This window comes from Thunnus maccoyii, chromosome 1 (assembly GCF_910596095.1).
Source record: "Thunnus maccoyii chromosome 1, fThuMac1.1, whole genome shotgun sequence".
Lineage (NCBI taxonomy): Eukaryota > Metazoa > Chordata > Actinopteri > Scombriformes > Scombridae > Thunnus > Thunnus maccoyii.
Window position 1 is genome coordinate 13,911,105 of NC_056533.1, and position 20,728 is coordinate 13,931,832.

Genomic DNA, 20,728 nt, shown 5'->3' on the forward strand with positions numbered 1-20,728 from the left:
CCGGTCTCCATTTTAGCTCTCTCCAGCTCGCAGGTCGGGCTGTGTGATGGCCGACAGTCTGCTTAGAGGCGCAACGCATCGATGCAGCTTCCCCAAACATGCGTGCTAATACACAATAATGAATACACACATATGCGCACGCTCTCTTTTCTCTCTTCCACACACACAAACACACTTCACTGATTCGCTGTGATTGATTCAGGTCCGATGGAGCCGAGGTAACGGTGAGTGATGCTTCGTTATTAATGTATCCAGATGAGATAATTACTCAGCCCTTCTGCTCCTCTGCTGGTCAGCCAGTTAGTTAAACACGCGTCGGGGATTATGATGTCAGCCAGATTAAATGATCAATTACACGCACACGGCCGAGTGCATGCTCCCTCTCCTCTCTCTCCGAAAACACACACATAAATACACACATACAAACACATGGATATTGTGTGTATGTGTGTCTGCTGTGTGTCAGTTTACTGTATGTGTGCGTGCTGGTCAGTGGCTGGTTGGTTGGGGGCCCTGGCTTCTGACCTTGAGCTCAGGGGTCAGGCAGCAGACGGCCGGCCAGCTGGACATTTCCATCTCAAAGACCCTGAGGACCCCTCAGCCCTCTTGCGTACACACGCACACACACACACACACACACACACACTACCTCTAAGATCCCCTCCCTCCCTTTACTTGTATCTCATTTTCTCCTGCTGTGGATGGTTGGATGGTTTATGAGTGCGGAGAAGCTACAGCCATTCATTTCTCCCTAACTGGGGGTCTAATGGAGAGGTCTACGCTGGAAACCTGAGCTCTTACTGAGTAATGAGCCGCCCTTTACTGTCCAGTATGTGTGTGTGTGTGTGTGTGTGTGTGTGTGTGTGTGTGTGCCGCCCTGAGTGTGTTTTTTCTGTGCATGTGCACTGCCCAGCCGGCTCTGTGCGGCCAGGCTCTGACCCTGTAAATGATGTCTCTCCTCCCCTCATCCACAGTGGCTCTTTACTGCTAATAACCTCTGATCAGATCTTAGATGGCAGAGCCCTCCACTGGGCCTGGACTACCTCCAGCCCACAGCCTGCTAATATGCTCCAATCAACCGTGGGCTTCTCTATTGGAGGTTGATATGCAATGATCCGCGGCGGGGATGGGTCACGCCCAACGCCCCCACATAGCCCCGCCAAAGCCCCACCGACTACCTCTGCCATCTCTGAAGGAGCGAAGGGGAGCAGAGCAGCAGGAGGGGGTTGGTGGGGGGGGCAGCCACTTCTCCACAGTCTAATGTAGTTAGGGCAGGGCCGATCAGTCATCCCGACCAATACTAACCATGTCGCTGGGCCTCTCCTCCCATCTTCTCCACACAGGAGCCACAGAGAGCAGCACTGTACATTTACCTGCAATTAGATTTGCCCCAGTATCCTGCTGGGAGTGATGGAGGCCCCTCAAACCCGGAGATGGCAACAACGCTCTCTCTTTGTGTGTTTGTGGGTGTGTGTGTGTGTACATTCATATACTGTATATGTACATTTATACATGCCTATGTGCATGTGTAATTGTATGTATGCGTGTGTATGTGTGTGTGATTGATGTGAACATATTTAGATACATGCACTTCGTACTTATAGACTGTGTGTATGTATACTGTATGTGCCCTTCAGTGTGTGTGTGTGTGTGTGTGTGTGTGTGTGTGTGTGTGTGTGTGTCAGTAACATATTAAGGACTAGTGCTGCTTGGTGACAGACCAGTAGTGTTTGCCTGGCCCTTTGCTAAGGTGGTAGATGGATAATGATTTAACCATTGAAGATTAGTGATCAGATGAAAACAATGGAGAGGCTGATAGCTGTCTCTGTCTGTTTACTTGGGCCCTACTGGGAACAGGACAGATCTCACATACAGACACACACCTTCACACACACACACACACACACAGTTACGTTAGTTTAATCCCCTGTAGCCGAACTCAATGCTAAACTCATTGTAAGCATGAACACGACACAGGAGGACCTTAACTAGAGGTTTGTGTGTGTGTGTGTGTGTGTGTGTGTGTGCCTGCACTTGTATGAGCGACTGTGTGAACCTGTGCTGTGTAAACACATCTGCAGTTTCGGAGGGAGGCTCTCCGCCTCGTCAGAATGCACACACACAGATTCCATTCCCTCGTCCCTGAACCTCATCCCCTCCCTCCTGCTCTCCTCTCCTCGCCTCTCCTCTCCAATCGCTCCTTTCTTCACCTCCACCCCAGCTCCTCCTCCCCTCAGCCCCCCCCCCCCTTCTCTGTGATTTACAGCTCCTGGCCCCTCCCCACACCTCAGCAGCACATTAAGAGCATTTAAACTGTGGCCGTTACTAAACAGGGGTCTTTATGGAGCCAGTCCACACATCTAAAGCCCATTACAGCTACATCAAAGCGGGATAACAATGACTAATGAACAATAGATATCATGAGAGACTGTGCCAAATCAGTATTCACTGTTGTAGAGAGGGTTTGTGTATGTGTGTGTGTGTGGGTGTGTGTGGTGGGCAATCAAAGCACTATTCATTTTTTTTCTCGCATAAAATGTGTGTCTGTTTATATCTCGAGTGTCTGTTTATATCTCGAGTATGTGACTCATGCGCACATTAATATGGTTTTAGTTGTATAACAGATCTATAATTGAATTTGTCAGCATGTTTTGCGTTCTTGTGTGTATTGGTCAATGATGGGATTTTATTAGACACTTGTGTGTGTGTGTTTGGGTGCATAATGGAGCCCTTTTATTCCAAAATTTTCCACATCTACTAAAAGCACAGTTTGTACCGGAAGTTTTAATGGTGCTTTCTTTCACCAGTTGCATCTCTCTCTCTCTCTCTCTCTCTCTGTGTCTATGAGATGCTCACTGTCAGAATCACCAAACATGCTGCTTGGAGAGCATTTTTATCCATACACTATCATAAGTGCATACAGTGTTAGCTGGGATTAACACAGTGGGATCCAGACCTGTAACAACCCCCAAACTCCAACTGGCAGCTTTAGTGCTGTACTCTATGTGTTGACCTCAACAGGACCACCCCTTCATTCTGACTTGGTGAGGCTTTGAGTTTGTAGAAGTGCAGTGGTATTTTGAAGGCTTCGCCCTGTTCCACAATGTTGAATGGAAAAGGTGGAAGCGCCGTCCGTAATCCCATAATGGCAGGTACATGATGACAGGGGAACCCATGTAATCCTCTTTTAGATGCAGCTATCATTGTCCCTACCCCGGCCACTTTCCCTACTAATCCCTCCTGCCCCCCCCCCTTCCCCCACATAACCCCTAAACACACACACACACACAGTCAAACACAAACATAGAAACACACCTGTGTATACAGCACTCATTGTGGTTGGTCATGATCAATGCAAACTCGTACATCACACAAAATAAATGCACAAAATTGACGACAAAGATCATCTGTTTCACATTTTGTCAACACACATGAACACATGACTCACAGACTGCACTCACCTGCACTGACTCTGAAGCACATGTTCAGCACACACTCATAATGCTTGCAAACAAGCAGATTGGAATAAATTAAATTAATTTCCTGGAGTAAAAATGTATTAATTTTAATAAGATTTGAAATATACAATATTTCCTCTGAAACTGCATATTAAAGTTATGATTATAGTATATGGCCATTGCTGGACAACAAGCGAAGATACCAACAGGTAATACTGAATGTCAAATTAGACAGTTGGAGGAGTGGAAACTGATAAAATAAGAGATACTGCTGGCATCATTGTAATCTTGGCCTCCAATTTCGGGCTGAAAGTTTTATTAGTTCAACATTTTTATTAAGGTTATCAACTGAAACCTATTGTGTTTATAATATGCTATTGTACAAACAAACAGAAACAAATATTGCACATGCAGCAGTTGGTTTTGTTTTTATTTTTATTTTTATTTGTGACAAGTTACTGATTAACTATTTTGTCTTTGCCTGATACTAAAAATTTGACATCACTGTGTATTCTCTAAACTAATTATTGGTTTTGTTAGCAAAATATTTCTATTTGCCTGCAAAATATGGCAAAGTGTTTCCTTCAAAAAGTGTCAGTGAACAGTGAGAAAATGTAATGTCCATGTTGACTGAATGAAAGGTATGAGTCAGGCGTCAGGTGAGAATATGTAAAGTTTTATATTGAAGTTCATGAATAAGTTTATCTGTTCATATAAAGGTTTGGAAACATTGACCTCCTGCACCTTGTAGCACACACCCTCATCTATGAAGTGTCTTTCCTTCTCACTCACAGAAACATGCACATCAACACACACAGTTCCTCATACACACATGCTGAGACCTATTGTGCACAACGGTAAGCCGCTCACAGACATACACACATAGACACACACACAAAGGAGAAGACAGTCTCTTGTTGACATAAAATATATAATCCTTCCCCTTTCTGAGATATAGATTTTCAGGCACAAGTAAAGGACAGCAATCCTTGACCTAACCACTGAGCGCCTTGTTAAATCTGCACACACTGTGCACTGTGTGCACATCACTTTTAACAGGTGGAACCTAGTTATTAAATATGGCACTTCCTATAAGTGGCTGAGAGGATCTTAACTGATCAAGAGGGACACTCCTGTTCAAAGCATTATTAAAGTTTAAACAGGGATATCCACCTCTGAGCTTTTACACACTAATACTGTACTTGTGTTAAATCAGAGGACATCCTTTTAGAAATGTCTCTACTTGTTTTATCTTAATAATGTGAACTTAATAATAAAATAACTCTAATAAATATATGTCTTATCTATAATTGTGGCAATGATACATTTAACAATTAAGAGAGCATTGTATCTTAACGTTTCATTTGGAACTTGGACAACTGGGAGAAGAGATTCATATGAAGATATAGGTCAATACACACCAAATTTAACTTTCACAACCGGAAAGACAATAAATTACATGTCAAATCACTAAAGTAAAAGCTAATAAAACTCATAAAAAGCTAAAAGGCCTGTTTGTTTTTTAACAGTATACAATCTCCTCATATTATTGAGGATATTACATATCTGATCTATCATATTAGTTTTAAAGGCCCTGTAAATTGTGGTCAAACAATTTTGCCAAAATGCACAAGAAGTCCATAAAGTGCTCAGGAAAAATTGTAAATTTAAGCCTCTCCAATTACATGACATGATGATCTGCTGAAGGTCAGGATGATATGAGTGAAAGCTCCTGAACAGCCATGAAATGGTGACCATGTTTATCAACAGCATTGAACATATTGAGTAACAGAGAGATAATTAAGAGTATTCAGTGCATACATAAATTACATTTTGCATTAAAAACATTTAAAAGGCCGTGCAGTAAACCATCTAACTGGAGTGTAAAATCAACAAACACATTTCACCTTATTTTCTGACACTGAAGAATTAATCCTAATAAAATCTTTCTATCTGTGAGCTGGATGCTCTATCTGCAAAAGAACAACCCCATGAAATCATCCTCCTTTTTTTATTTACCTTATAATCCTGTCCCCAGTGTGTATCTGCCAGCGCACTGACCACGCAGCCCTCAGGCCAAGGGGGTCGCCGACCCTTCACCCCTGACCCCCTCAGCTGGTCAAACTCTAACCCTGGGACAGATGGATAACGGACTCTATGCTTTATCTCCTCCTGACCACACTCTCCTTCTCCCTGCCCTCACCATAGCCTTTTCTTTCACCTCTTGCTGCCCTTCCTCTTTTTTCCTTCATCTTGCCTGTCTTGCTCTTGATTGCTTAAACTCTCAGATCCACTGTCCACTTTCTGTGCGTTTCAACATTACTCCTCTTCCTCACTCCTCCCCTCTTCTACTGCTCTCATATTTTTCACCTGATTGCCTCTTTTTACCTTTACCCTTTTTATTTCCTCTCTCTAATCCATCCTTACCCAGGTGCTTCTTTTCTGCTGTGGTTATCAGCACTGTTTAATTCCTCTATAGGCTACATTTTGTGCAGCTGTAAGATTATCAGAATATGACAGAAGCATGTTTGAAAATATGACAACCTGTCACTGTGAGCTACTTTATTCAAACCATATGACTGCTATAAGTCATACAACAGGGCTTATATCTCATTATTCAGCATTCGATGACTCATGTCAAAACAAGACAAGGGATGACAGTTGTTTTGTTTCTGCAAAACTGTGCAAAACAAACAACATGATTTCAGTTTTCGGTTTTAAACTGTGATACAGAACAAAAATTCAACACAAAGGCACGGATACATAACCTCCAGTGATGACAGAAAAATTAAATCAATTAAAGATTAAATATTAATTGTGGCATATAAATAGTTTAGTATATGATAGCCTAGACCCTGGTTGTGTGTGAGTTTATTTCACTAATAAAAAGGTATTTAAGTCTAAGTCATGGTCATGTAGACACAATCTACATCCCCCTGCAATCTGCATCACTACATTTACATTTTTATTTATCCTGCAAAACAACATTTTAGTTACATCTTAATAATAGTCAAGTATTTTCTCTCGTCTGTGTGTGTGTGTGTGTCTGTGTGTGTGTGTATGTGTGTGTGTGTGTCTGTTAATATATGGGATCATTATAAACATTTATGCAGCAAAGGAGCCTCTCGTGCCAAAGGGGCTGACGCTCAGGCGGATCGAACCTTTCGATTGATACTGAAACAATTTGCATACTGATTCTCTTTCAGTGCGCACGGATCCATAACAACACCGGCCAGCTATTCAAATGCGTCTGCATCGAGAAAAGCACGGAGAGAAGCACGGCACCGGAGAAGGAAAAGAGAGGCTTTTTTGCGGAACGGATAATTTGAGATTGGAAACGGAGACGCATGCAGCGGCTTAAGGATGTTTACCTCGCTCAGGATTTGGGACTCTGGCAGCTCTGGAGAAAGCTGGAAGCCGGAGGAGGAGGACGAGGGAGAGGGTGGGACGGGAAGAAACACACACACACACGGAGGAGACGCGCGGATGTGAGCGCATCCTCTGGGTTTTGTAACTCGTATGATGGAGTTAAAGAGTTGATGTAAATTGATGTTCGAGCCCTGTCGTTTTGTGCGCTGGTGTATGGGAGTGAGCTGGGCGGCTGTTAAAGATGCATGACAGAATAGGATCCTGCGGTAATGTCGGGGACTACAGTGTGAGCGTGTGTGTGTGTGTGTGCGCCGTTCGTGCATGTGTGTGTGTGCGCGCGCGCGTGTGTGTGTGTGTGTGGCGCAGAAGAAGAGGAGTTTAAATGCAGACATTTTGCACCCTGTTGAGAAGAGACGTGGACAAAAAGAGTGCTGTCCAAGTCGAGCATCAGACTGTTTCTCTGCAGCTTGATGCGTCTGCACATAAACTTACAGCAGCTGCGACACATTTCAACCTAATATCTGCATACTGTCATCAGATTATGGCCAAATAGGTTGTCTGAAGGATAGTTTCCTTAATAAAAAAAAGTCGTCTTTATTAAATACAGTTATTCTAATGTAGTGTCAAGCCCACTGTGGCCAATATTATAACGGATTACCAATTGATTTTCTGCACAATGCAGCCCTGCCTGTGTATAGAGTCAGGTTGTGGTATTTTCTATAATGCAGGCTTAATTTACTGAAAGTTGCCTTTATACTAAGACACAAACAAAACTATCGCTGATAATGGTTAATTGATGCAGTATGATCAACTGTAGCTGTGCACACACACAGTTCAGGATTCAGACAAAGCTATTCAGTTCAGTAAAAATAAATTCAATGTAAATGTATTTATGTGAAGCAGAAAAGTGTTTCTTCTGAGAGACGAGCGTGTATTTGTTTATTTGAGGCGCAGAGACAACGATGCACCGGAAAAAACATGTTGTCAAGTCTCTTATTGGAAATCAGCCCCACCCTCACGTCAATACCAGATGGAAAAATGTTTATCTAATTTGACGCAATAAGTTAAGTCTTATGGTTTAAAAAAATCCCTAATTATTGGGCCCAAAATTCGAGAGGATAGCCCTATTTTAATTTGAATGTATTTATAGAGGAAAGCTGCAAAGTTAAAACTGTGAAAATCGTTCTTTTTGCCAGTAACCATGGCAATAATTATAACCAATCCAATTATCCTAACAGATTCCCAGTGTGTCAAATATTTTCAATGAGCAGTGAGAATTGATCCAACAGCAGGACAGAATATTTTACTTACACGCTTAAAACATGCAGAAATAAGGAAACCAAAAAAAATATAACACATATAAAAAATATATATCTGAACTGAAGTTTTTAGAAAACTCAACAGACATTTGGAGAACGCTTTTTAATTTCCCCAAAGCCGCAGTGTGTCTGAGTAAGAAGTCATTTGAATTGGAAGTGCATCACTGCTGGGGCTGGTTTGGCTATCGTTAACACGGTTTTGTTGTCATAATTGGAGTCTCGCCAAAGTTACAGGGAGTAATTGGGCGGCATATGGACACCTTAATGTAAAGTGATGCCTTATTAATTTCACATGAGTGCACGAATCAGAGCAAGTGACGCGGAATAACACAAGGGAAGAGGCAGTTGATTTACCCGTGAGCAAGGCAGCAGGTACGGCATCTGCTGCTCGGCCATGATGGCATTTTATTAATTAGGGAGGAAAGAAGTAAATTCCTTAATCAAAGAGAAGAAACTTCAATCAGTCATTTTATAAATATAGATATGGAGGTTTATTTATTCCTGTTTGTTCAGGTTATTCGCTCGTGATTTTACTTAGAAAACTTGAGGCAGTTCGTCTCAAATGCTCTTATAAGGGATTTACAACTGTAGAAGCTTAAAACGGAGATGATCTCTCTTTAGGTCTTAATGTTATCTCGGCTTGTTGTCTGATAGCTGGTTGTCAGTGAAATAACATTTCTCTAATTAACCTTGCTTGTTTTGACCCTTAGAATAAAGCAAAATATATTAAAACAGCGTCATATTTTAATTTATATAAGCAAGCTCGAGGCTTTTCCTTTAAGAAATAAGTCTTGCTCATTTAAATAATAGCATAACTCAAATATAAAATAATCTGTATTTATATATAAAATGTTACGAAATACATATAAAAAACGTATATTTCTAGGTTTGTTTATTCCGACAAATCAAAGCTTTAGCCTGAGTTCCTCCAGGAATTATAATTGTATTCAGTATTGATTGGCGCGGTGTGGTGTGTTTTCAAGGCCTATACTTCAAATATGCTGTAAAGGCCAGTCACCAGCACTGCAACGCACATATTTTTTAGAAAACAGCGCAGAGAAGGAATCATTTCATATATTTGCAGGTATTTTAAACGTTCATCATATTTGTATTTCCCACAAAAAAAAATAAATCTTGATTTTCCGGATGTATTTAAGAATAAATCATATAATCTAGATTTAGAGAGGCACCATATTAATGGAACTCAAGACTTTAAAGGTGAACCAATAAATTAGTTTATGGGTTCAAAAGGATAAAGCGAGAGCAGTCTGATTTATTTTCAAAAGGCTAATTCAGTTTCCACATGCATCTGCCCTCGTGTCATATGGCTTCATCCGCCGTAAATGTCCATATAGGCCAAGCTCAAGGAGCCTCATTTATAAAAGTTTAGTTTCACCAGATGCCATTTAGTAAAGGCTTTTTTCTTAAACAAGCCATAATTGTCGTTTTCAACATCTATAACGTTTGCAACGCTGTGTCACTTTGCAGAGCTGCCGAAATATTGATCCACTGTCCTCTCTGCGAGGCATTATATTGTTTCAGCTCGGATATGCTGCTGCGGGCTTCACAGGAATGATGCCCCTGATTAATAATCAGTGTGAAACCTGTAAGTAATTGACACGGTGCCTTTAGGTGCCCGTTCCTGTCAACAAAACGCACGGCCTGGCTTCACTTTGCTCTGGCACAGACTTTTTTATTATTATTAATTTGGGGTTAAACTCGGCTGGCACACTCTGCTCTGCATATCCGAGCGTGTGTGTTGGATCTGCGAAGCTCTGCAGCGCTTGTTGGTCTCTGCCTGTGTTTCCTTTGTACTAATTGAATTGAATTCCGCTTGCAATGCATCCTCTTTCAGGAGTGCTCAGAAAACCGTGTCCCTTATATTCTCTGCAAAAGCAAATGTCACCGGCTCGTAGGGCCAGGCCTATCTCGGCACAATGGCCATAGAGAGCCAACACACATAAACACACATCTCAGGCCGTGCAGACATGGCAGGAGCCTATCGATCCGTATGAGAATGTGTAGATGAGGTTTGCTGCCATGTAAGGCCAAACCTTGGCCTTTCATATTCCTCTCCTTCTACATGTCGTTTGTCTCTGTGTGTCTGTCGAAATGAAAACATAATAACTCGAGCCACACTTGGAGAAAGAGAGTAGGCTGATTTAATTTTACTTAATAAGGTCAAACTGGGTGTACTCTAAAAAAATCTGCATATTAGGGATGCAATTTTTTTTAAAAATTGGATTCAAATTAAAGTGTAGGGTTCCTATTAACGCGGTGCTCTTCATCAACTGTTTTAATATTAATATGTAATTATACTCTCAGTGTTTTTGTTTCGCTGTTGTATTTGCTTGCCTTTATAAAGTCTATTATGTGCACTGGACTACACGGTTGGACAGCCACACTTCGAGGAATTAGTGTCCTTTTGTCTCGACACACGTCACACACACGCCGTTGACATTGACTTCACATCAGAGACAGTTTAACTTCTTCTCTTTTTTTTCTTTTCTTTTATTTAACTCGTTCAACCGAGCGCTGGGCCTATTGTGGGGACCCTGACAGATGCGGGGCCCCTAGCAGGTCCAGGACAGGGAAAAGTCTGAAAGGTTAATCTGTCCCCCCGCAGATGTTGGCTTTGGGAGTCTTGAAGCGTCACCTTTGACATGTCCCTCATTCAGCAGGGGGTCCAGCAGGACACTGACCGCTGCAAGCTGTCACCTCGGCCGGCTGAGGACGCTCTGCGCTACCGCTCTATTAAGCTAAACGGCCCCTGACATGTAAGCAGGGGCCGGCTTTTATCAGGCTTGCAGGTTTGGGAGTTTGACACTCACGCAGCATGATGCTCTACAATAACACAGAGACATCAGTCCTGTTATGTGTCAGCCTGTCATTTTCCTCCATGGCCTTGGATTTTAAAGAGATGCTGTGAATGTGTGTATTCGTCTTATTTGGACGTCTCTGTCAACAAAAATAAAATTCCTCTTTTGTGTAAATAAAAAAACAGATGTGTTGGTGTTTTTTTATATCATAGCGTGTAAGCCATTTTTTAAATAGTTAAATAATTCTCAAATTTCATATTTAAATGTGCTTCATGTCCAAATAGGACAAGCGTGTGCGCGTCCCCACGTACCTACAAGTGCATGCGCATGCACTCACACACACATACTGCTAGGCTTGGTTCGTTAAGCCTAATGGTTGAACAATAGACACATCTGCTCATCTTTTTCTATCAAAAGAGAAGGTACTACAGTCTTCCTCGTTTGGTTAAACCGCCACATACTTGGCAGGGCTGTGGGGGCAGGGTGGTGCAGCTGAAGTAGCCTAATAATGAAAGAATGGATCCATGTGATGTCTATGAATATAACTTTACTGGCAGCCCTGTGGCTACTAATTAAATTATAATGCTTTGTTGCAATTTGTTGTGCCTCTTTTTTTTCTTTTTTTTTTTGCTTCCTGCTTAAGAATTATGTGTGTTTTCATTGGAGGTTTTGAATCCTAGACCACACTAGTTAAAAATCAACTCCAAATGAACCCGGAAGTTTAGACTACTTCATTTGCACTTAATAATTTAAGGAGGACTGAAGGTAAAGCCTCATTATAGCCCTAATGAATTTAACATTTTCTAAATAGCAATTGACAATTAAACATTAAACGCTGCATCCAGCCCATTTCCATGGGTCGATTCTGTGAGGATTTTATTAGAGATCCGTCTATTTGCATTTTTTAACATTTCAGTAAAGGCCATAGGCTGCTGAATATGGGTTATCGGGGAGAGCAGCTTTTAGCAGGTGGTTTGATACCTCCCTTCCTTAATAAGGTAGCTGACGTCAGAGCAATGTGGCGGTGGATGTGCGCGTGAGAGAGAGAGAGAGGAGAGAGAGAGAGAGAGAGAGAGAGAGAGAGAGAGAGAGAGAGAGAGAGAGAGTATGGGAGGAGATGGGTGTCCTTAGTGCGCATGTGTAGACGGTGATCTGTGCTGCGGTGGAAGAGTGGTTGGAGACACACAACTAGAGAGATGGCGCGGCACCCGACCGGAGCGCAAGGACAGCTGGTTGGCGGTGGGGGGGCTTGAATTATAAAGAGAATCAGGAAATTAAGAAAAAGAAAAAAAACACAAAAATATAACGGAAAAAGGATTCGGAAAAGGAGTTTCCATTCTGCAAAATAGCGTCAGAGGTAAGAGAAAAATCAAATAGGTGAATATAAGGACAGCGATAAGAGAGGAGGCTGCTGCAAGAAGAAAAAAAAAAGCAACAAAAGAAAATTGAACTTTACTGGACGTGAAGACTTCTGGACATCAGCTAACTGCGGTAGGTCAGATAGATGGTTTGTCCACAGCGCTGCCCGGATCATGAACGCACAGCTGTCGATGGAGAATATTGGCGACCTGCACGGAGTGAGCCATGAGTCCGTGTCCGGTCACGGAGAGCTGCTGAGTGGCCACAGTCCGCATTCCCGTCCGAGCCCCCGGGGTCTGAGCCACCGCGCTATGGGCATGGCGACCCTGCTGGACAGTGGAGACTATCACCCCGGCCACCATGGACACCTGCATCCAGCCATCAGCATGTGTGAAGCCCCCCCTGGCATGAGTGCGAGCAGCACTTACACCACCCTAACCCCCCTGCAGCCCTTACCCCCCATCTCCACGGTGTCCGACAAGTTTCCTCCCCATCATCACCACCACCATCCCCATCATCCTCACCCTCATCCCCACCAGAGGATCGCCGGAAATGTCAGCGGCAGCTTCACGTTGATGCGAGAGGACCGGAGTCTGGCTCCTATGAACAGTCTGTATCCCGCATATCATCACAAGGATCCCTGCATGGGCCAGAGCCTCTCCCCTCTGTCTGGTTCCGGTCTGGCCAGCATACACACAACCCAGGCCGGCATCCCGCCCTACGCTCATCCCGGTGCCGCCATGCCTGGTGAGAAGATGCTCACCCCCAGCGGGTTTGAGGCTCACCATCCGGCCATGCTCGGCAGACACACGGAGCAGCACATGAGCTCCTCAGCGGGTATGGTACAAATCAACGGCCTCCACCACCACCCGCACGCCCACCTTGGCGCGCAGGGGCACGGCCAGGGGCCGGTGAACAGCCGGGAGCAGGCCTCCGGGCTCCGGCAGCAAGGGGGCGGCGGTGGAGCGGGTGGTGTTTCTGGGGGACAGATGGAGGAGGTGAATACCAAAGAGGTGGCGCAGAGGATCACCACGGAGCTGAAGCGCTACAGCATCCCTCAGGCCATCTTTGCCCAGCGGGTCCTGTGCAGGTCCCAGGGGACTCTGTCCGACCTGCTGAGAAACCCCAAACCCTGGTCCAAGCTCAAGTCCGGCAGAGAGACCTTCCGTCGCATGTGGAAATGGCTGCAGGAGCCTGAGTTCCAACGCATGAGTGCGCTCAGGCTCGCAGGTGAGCGAAGCCTCGGTAAAGCCCCCCCTTTTTTTGTTTTCATCTTCTGAATGTGACGCTTGAACAGGAGCGTTGATTCAGCACAGAGGAACATTGACCCTGAACGCTACCTTTTATAAAGCAACGGACAGGTCAAGTGGGTTGGGAACCAAAAATGCTCTTGTAGTTTTTTTCATGATGGAGGAAAAACACTAAACATGTTCCAGCAATTGAAGTGGAATTTAAAACCACATCAGGGTAGCATTCAGGGAAAATGTTCCCTCTAGGCTGAAAGTCTAATAATTCATCAAAATAACTTGTCAGTCATTATTAATCTTTCCACTTTTACTCGTTATAAAATATCCTGGAAGTCTTGATAGAAAATGATGTTAGATGAAGGCAAGAACTAGGCCATGTTTGAGGGTCTGATGACCTGACGACCCTGGTTTCTTGTGATGGGGAGAGGGAGGGTCGGTTGGATGGACAAAATCAAACACAATACAATATGTTAAACAATATCTCTATTCTCTAAGTTTGAGGAGCGCTTCGACGAGTTGATGCCCAATCAATACGCGTCCCTTTTCTGTCTCTACACTGATTTTGGGGTTGTGTGAAACAAGTGCTCATGTCATTTTACCTCAAAATATCGACCGCTGGATTGTGTGCGTAAGTTGATCCTTCGCCCAGAAATCGTTAGGAATGTGTTTATTTTGGTGTAGATGCAACTGATCAGCCTTTTTGGTGTTGCCCTTGGTGTAAACAGAGAGCGAGAGGAAGGTGTGTGTGCACGTGTTCTTGAGAGTGTGTAATAAACTAAATTTAAATGTTTATGCCAGTGGAATGGGCTCACTTTGGTCAAATTATAGTCCTTAATTCTTAATTTCAGACTGCTCCAAATAGAATAGAATAGAATAGAACAGAATAGAATAGAGCATGTGTTTATGATTTGGTCGTAAACTAACCCTGACTGAGGTTTCTCTAATTAACTGATAGACCTCTGTATTAATTTGTCCCTGAGGTACACACGAGTCAATTAGGGCGCGGTGAGGTCCATATCGGACGTGCGCGTCAACAGACATCCAATGGATTTTAATAATAATCAATGACCTACAAATGGGCTTTTTGGCTTTTGAAAAGTGAGGCTGTGGCTCCATAGTGGAAAGTACGTGTAGTTGAGTATGTGTGGGTGGGTGGGTGGGTGAGTGCGTGCGTGTGCGCACGTGAGTGTACTCGCAATTGATTATTTTTCAGTTTTCCCATCTGCTGCTGTGTGGAGGGGTGTGTGAGTGTGTGTGTGTGTGTGTGTGTGTGTGTGTGTGTGTGTGTGTGTGTGTGAGTGTGTGTGTGTGTGTGTGTGTGTGTGTGTGTGTGTGTGTGTGTGTGTGTGTGGAGGGGGGTGTTGGTTGAAGATGAGGTTTTTATCACTGACTTTTGAAAATGAGTGAAAAAACTAATTGAATTTTTGAATGCTGTTTTTGTATTTGATCATCATTCGATTATTAGTGTTAACTTCTATGTGTGAAACCTATAATTGGAGCAAAAATCTGATCAGTATCCTATTGATGAGTATTGATGCTGCTTTGATTTCTTTTTAAGTAAGAGATATTTATAGTGGCTATACATAGAAAATAAATATCTCAGGCCTGCTTTATTTACATTTTCCTCTTCAGCTTCTCTTGAACACATTATATCATGTCTGAACTTTTTATTTAAAAAAAAAAAAAAAACTACTAAACTACTAAAACTACTCAAAAATAGAAATGACAGAAACAAACATTTCAAATATAAAATGCTGGCTTTTGTCAAAAAGTGCACCAAAAACAGGTTAAGAGTGGCACATTTACAGTTAAAAACTAAATTAATTTGGAGAGAAAAGGCTGAGCGCCATTTTATTGATCCGTTCGTTTCGAGGTGAACTAGATATGTGATCGTGTTCTGAAGTAGACGTGATATACTTATTGATTTCAGGCTTCTGAAATTAATCTCGGGCCTTTTCTCTTTTTCCCACGTATTCAATTACCCATATCAATGTGCTTGAATAGAATAGAATAGAATAGAATAGAATAGAATAGAAGTAGGCAGGCTGTTTGGCACAAGACAGAATAAACGAGTTCAGAAAAGTGAGGTCTATTTAAATTAAATTAATTAAACAGATGTAATTGTTCAACATAAGCTGTTTTTCTGGTGTTTTTAGAATTACAGGTGAACATGTATCTGTCTACAGTGGGTTAAGATGCATATTCTCGTTAGAATAGGCAGAGAGTTTGTTTTCTAGTTGAATATTTGCAGCATTTTCTAGCACTGAGGTCTGTTTGTTGTTCTCTTGTGCTCTGTAAGATTATGAAACGCAGGACTATCGTCACAGTGTCAGTAGGCCCAGTGTGTGCAGTGTGTTTGAGTGTGTGGAGTTATCTCTTCTGTGTTTTTAATGATTAGCCGGGAGCAGCAGCAGTGTGTGTGTGTGTGTGTGTGTGTGTGTGTGTGTGTGTGTGTGTGTGTGTGTGTGTGTGTGTGTGTGTGTGTGTGTGTGTGTGTGTGTGTGATTAGCCTGATAACGAGGCCGTTGTTATGTCCCTTGCTCCTGGGAAAGCTGCCTCTCTGGCCGGGCCTCCTCTGCCGGCCTGGCCCGGGCCGCTCTGTGGTGGCTCCTGCTGTCTGAGTGGCCTTCACTCCTGCTGATTTATAGCAGCTCGTACACGAGGAGCTCCGACTCTCTGTTAATATTTACCAGCGCTGGAGACACCGTGCTCCTCATACTCACAATTACTCCAGTTTATGGTCATGCGGACAGGGTGCTGCACTGTACTTTAGCACACATCTGAGAAAGTGTTTACTAAAATGAGGTTACAAGGTGGGATCGGCACAATCAGCTTTAAGTATATTGATTTAATAATTATGTTTATTTTAATCTGTCCCTCATGAAGCTTACTGTTCACTGCTACTTTGGGAAGGGAATGATACACGAAAACTAAAGACCGAACTTATACGAATGCCATATTTAAGAAGTAATAAGCCAATTTAAACTCACTATTGACTACATAAAAAAAACCCCTCATGTAATACAGAATTGTAATGCAGTCATTTTTATGGTGAAGTGATACGCATAGAATTGTTATTTGGGTAATTTGTTCCCAGATTCTGCATGGGTTTTGTTTGTTTATTTAATTGTTTTCCTCTGGGCATTGTTCTGTTTTGAGGTTTTCTAATTAAAGGTTTTATTCACCCGGTGCATTTTGCAAAATTAATCAGCACTGGTTTAAGAATTGCTTTGTGGTTAGAATATGCCGTCCATTAATTTCCCCTGTGAGTCCATATTAGGCCTCATTCCAGCAGCCCACGCCTGCCCCCTCCTGGTCCCTGCTCACTAAGGAACCTCGTTCTAAAAGGGGTGAATCAGAGCTTGTGAAGTAAAAATAAATAAATAAAATAAGCTGATGTCAGGTTTAATTTCCCATCAAACAGATTCCCAAGGACGTCTTTCAAATATTAGATGATCTGTAGTTCATTTTTCCAGAGATGTTTGTTGAAGCGCCCCGTTTGCTTTCAGCACCGTGGACAGCGCTCATTGTTTCCTGGCTGACAGGCTTCCTGTCTGTCTGCTCTCCACCCGGGCCCGCGGTGCTCTAGCTCTGGTCCGGGGGGGCCACCAGGGGTTTGTGGGGCAGCATGGGGTCAAAATGAAGAAGAGTGTAATTCCACTGTCATTTCCCATGCACCCTCACGGTTTGCCCAATGAAAGAGTGTCTGGGTATTTGGAACTGAAATGCCACTGCTTCTACCTACCTACATGATTGTTATACCTAACAGCAGAAAATCTTCCAAGATAGGTGCTTATAAGGCAGAAAATGTCATATAAACATATTTGGTCATTTACACTTTATGCCTAAAATATGCATGACTGAATCCAGTTTTGAGATATCATTGTTTTAATGTAACTCGCTGCATCAGCTTGTTTTGCCAATTAACAGAAGTTCAACCAGAGCATTAAAATGTGCTGCTGTTAGGATGCGTTGGGAGGCATATTGTTGATGTCAACCGATATTAACTTTTCTTAAGAGGAAAGAAGTAAGAGAACATAAAAACAATGTCTTTCTTGCAGGGTAACACATTACAGTTATGAAAAATCAGTTTTTCAACTGAGATCTTGGTGTTATACACAAGTTACACAAGTTATGACAATTCGAAAACAATACTGGTATCAGCCAAACGTTCATTTTACTGCTGATTTGAAGGATTGTGGAGTTACCGTTTTTTATCTTTGTTTCTCGTGTCAAATTAGCAATAGAAAGTAGTATGGTCTTAATAGTAAAATCCACTGAATTATCTTGATATAAGCATCTATGAAAGGTTTAATATGTTTTGCACCTGATTTTGTACTCCACTAGAAAAAATCTGATCCAGAAAAAAATGCAAATCAGGATTGTTTTTGGTCAAAATGGGGTTGGACAATGTCAGATATTTTTATTGTATTTTAATAATCATATCAGTGTCCCAATAAGAATGAAAACCTGCAGACTTGTAGGCTAAGCTCCACTAAGATAATTCATGGGTCGGTTTTTTATTCAGCATTTTTTTCAATCAACCCAGACAGAAAAGATTCTTATATCAGTTTTCAATTGTAACTCATTTTTACACAATTATCCTCTACCCTTTCTCACAAACACACTCTCTCTCTCTTTGTCTGTCTGTCTCCACAGCATGTAAGCGTAAGGAACAGGACCACGGCAGAAGTGAGAGGGGGAACGTGAGCAAGAAGCCCCGGCTGGTGTTCACAGACGTGCAGCGGCGGACGCTCCACGCCATCTTCAAGGAGAACAAGCGTCCATCAAAAGAGCTGCAGGTCACTATTGCCCAGCAGCTGGGCCTCGAGCTGGCTACAGTCAGCAATTTCTTTATGAACGCACGCCGCCGGAGCCTAGATAAGTGGGTGGACGATGGCTCCGGTCACTCAGTCAACTCTGGCCCCAACGCCTGCACCAAAGCCTGAAGATGGACTGATTTGACCAACTCATGGACTGACTCAACCTCGGTGGAAAAGCTTTAAAACTTAAGAGAAACAAAGAGAAACTTAAAAAGACCTTGAAGCAACGTTTTGCCCTTAAACCTGTACTATATTGATATTTATAGTATCCAAAGATGAAAAAACAAACCAAAGACTTCTTGTTTGACCTGCTTTGAAATGTTTGTTTCAGCAACACATTTATGTGTAACATACTGCAAAAAGACTATAGTTTTACCCCCCCCCCACACACACACTCACTGTCACTGGTCTCTAGCTTTACTACAACCCCCCTCCCTACGCCTCCCCACCCAGTATCAATCTATCATTCGCCATCCTTATCTTTAATCTGATTGGTTGGTTTTAATGATGGGTCCCTAAATGGAGGTTTAATCAGCCTGTTGGCAGTCTGATCTGCAGCTGTCCACACCCTTGAAAAACAGCCAGAATGTGGAGCTCCGGTGGGATTGGCCAATCAACGGAAAAAAAATCCTACAGGAGCGACTGGATTGTTGTGCAACCTTTTCGGATCGGTGGACTGTCTGTCTATCTGTCTGTCTGTCCAGCTGTCTGTCTTTCCATCAAGCATTCCAGACAGACAAGAAAATGCCCAGCGTAGACTGCTAACCCAAAACCAAATCCCAACCCTGAACCCAAAACCAAAACCTCAACCCACATGGTAGTGCTTTCTTCCAACATGCTGAAGCGTTGAATAATTTAAAAAGAGAAACCAAAGCCTTCTACACCCTGAAGCCTCTCATGCAACTTAGAAATAAAACCACTAAATAACCTGCTAAGAAGTAATTGACCAAAGAGTATATTTTGTAGTTGATAATCTAATAAGTATTTTTACCTCATCTCCTCCCTTACCTCCCAAAACAGACTGTTAGTTAGGAGCCACGAAGAAGAGAATGTTACTGTTCATGGTCCTTACAACATTTGAGTCGTATTTTTATTTATGTTCCCTGCAAAAGGAAATACTATATGACACAACCCTGAAAATTAACTATTTACATTTGCCTTATCGTTGCCTTCTTGAATCAAACTAAATATTCCAGTTATATCTTCACAATCAGCCTCGTGAATGTTACTGTAAATGCTCATTGTGAAGATGAATCATAACATATCCCTCCTTTCCTGTAAGTCTGTTTAGCTAACGCCTAACACAGGTTTAACTCTAGTTGATGTGCTCAAATGCCAGCAGCTGGAAAACAAAGACTAACCCATTCAGTTGTATGTTTTCTCTGTAAAGGTGAAAACACAAGATGCTGGCTCCCATGTTTCATGTGTGGTCTTGACACTGTGAGGGGGACAGAGGGCCTCGGATGTTTTTTTTTTAAGTCAAATTGTGTCACCACCTTAATAAGCATTCAGCGTCCCCATGCTCTTCATATGTATTTGATTTTATCTCCTCATCAAAGATGTTGGGTGTAGGGGATGATATCAATGATCAAATCATTTTCCGGCGCTTACACAGCAATGTCAGCTCGTCACCTGAATACGAAAGCACCCCACCCTGTTCGCCGATCCCCAGCCCCCATCTTGCCTCCACTCTCTCCTGGTAAGCTATGCATTTCAGCACTAGGAGGAAAGCACTACACAGGGCTGGCCCAGGGCAGCGTAACATATTAGATATATTAGCTGGCCCCTTGCCGTCATCCTCCTCAAGGCCAGGGTTAGCAGCTCTACATTCATCAGAACAAGCGCTGAAGGAGAGGCCAGGGAAAGAGAGCTGCTTCTTCATCTCCGAAAGAAAAAACCAAAAAGATGACAAGAAACAAAAAAAAAAAAATGTGTCAAGACCTGCTGATGTTTTATAGTGTGAACCAAAGATGCTACCTCACTCAAGTTCCATACGTGATTTCTATCACTTTGATGATACCAAAGATAACCAAAGATTTTTTCTCATTGCACGGCCTCTACGAGTGGTGTTAAAAGATGTTGTATGTCTCCCCTCCCCCCATCTCCTCTCTCTTCCCCTTCTCCTTTCTTCTACCCTCTCTCCCCCCCACCCACCCACCCCCACCCCCCACCTGCACTCAACCCATGCACCCCTGCTATGCGTGCTCTTGCTTCATCTGTGCTCTGATTACAGCTCCATAGATAGTCATGCTGATATAGCTATAGGCAGATATGCTGATCTAGCCATAGATACACACAACCGGCCATGCAGGTGCCTGCGGGGTACAGCTCTCG

At 42.9% G+C, this 20,728-nt stretch overlaps 1 protein-coding gene across 2 annotated transcripts; it reads left to right on the plus strand.

Moving 5' to 3' along the window:
• Nucleotides 1-12,123: 12,123 nt before the first annotated feature.
• Nucleotides 12,124-20,455, plus strand: onecut1 (one cut homeobox 1). 2 transcript variants are annotated; one of them, XM_042413762.1, is made up of 2 exons: nt 12,124-13,569; nt 18,231-20,455. In XM_042413762.1, the coding sequence occupies exons 1-2, from the start codon at nt 12,498-12,500 to the stop codon at nt 18,518-18,520; spliced, it is 1,362 nt and encodes a 453-aa protein (XP_042269696.1). In that variant the 5' UTR covers nt 12,124-12,497; the 3' UTR covers nt 18,521-20,455. The 2 variants fall into 2 exon arrangements, with proteins under 2 accessions (XP_042269696.1, XP_042269705.1); XM_042413771.1 differs by having other exon boundaries at nt 12,124-13,554.
• Nucleotides 20,456-20,728: the final 273 nt, after the last annotated feature.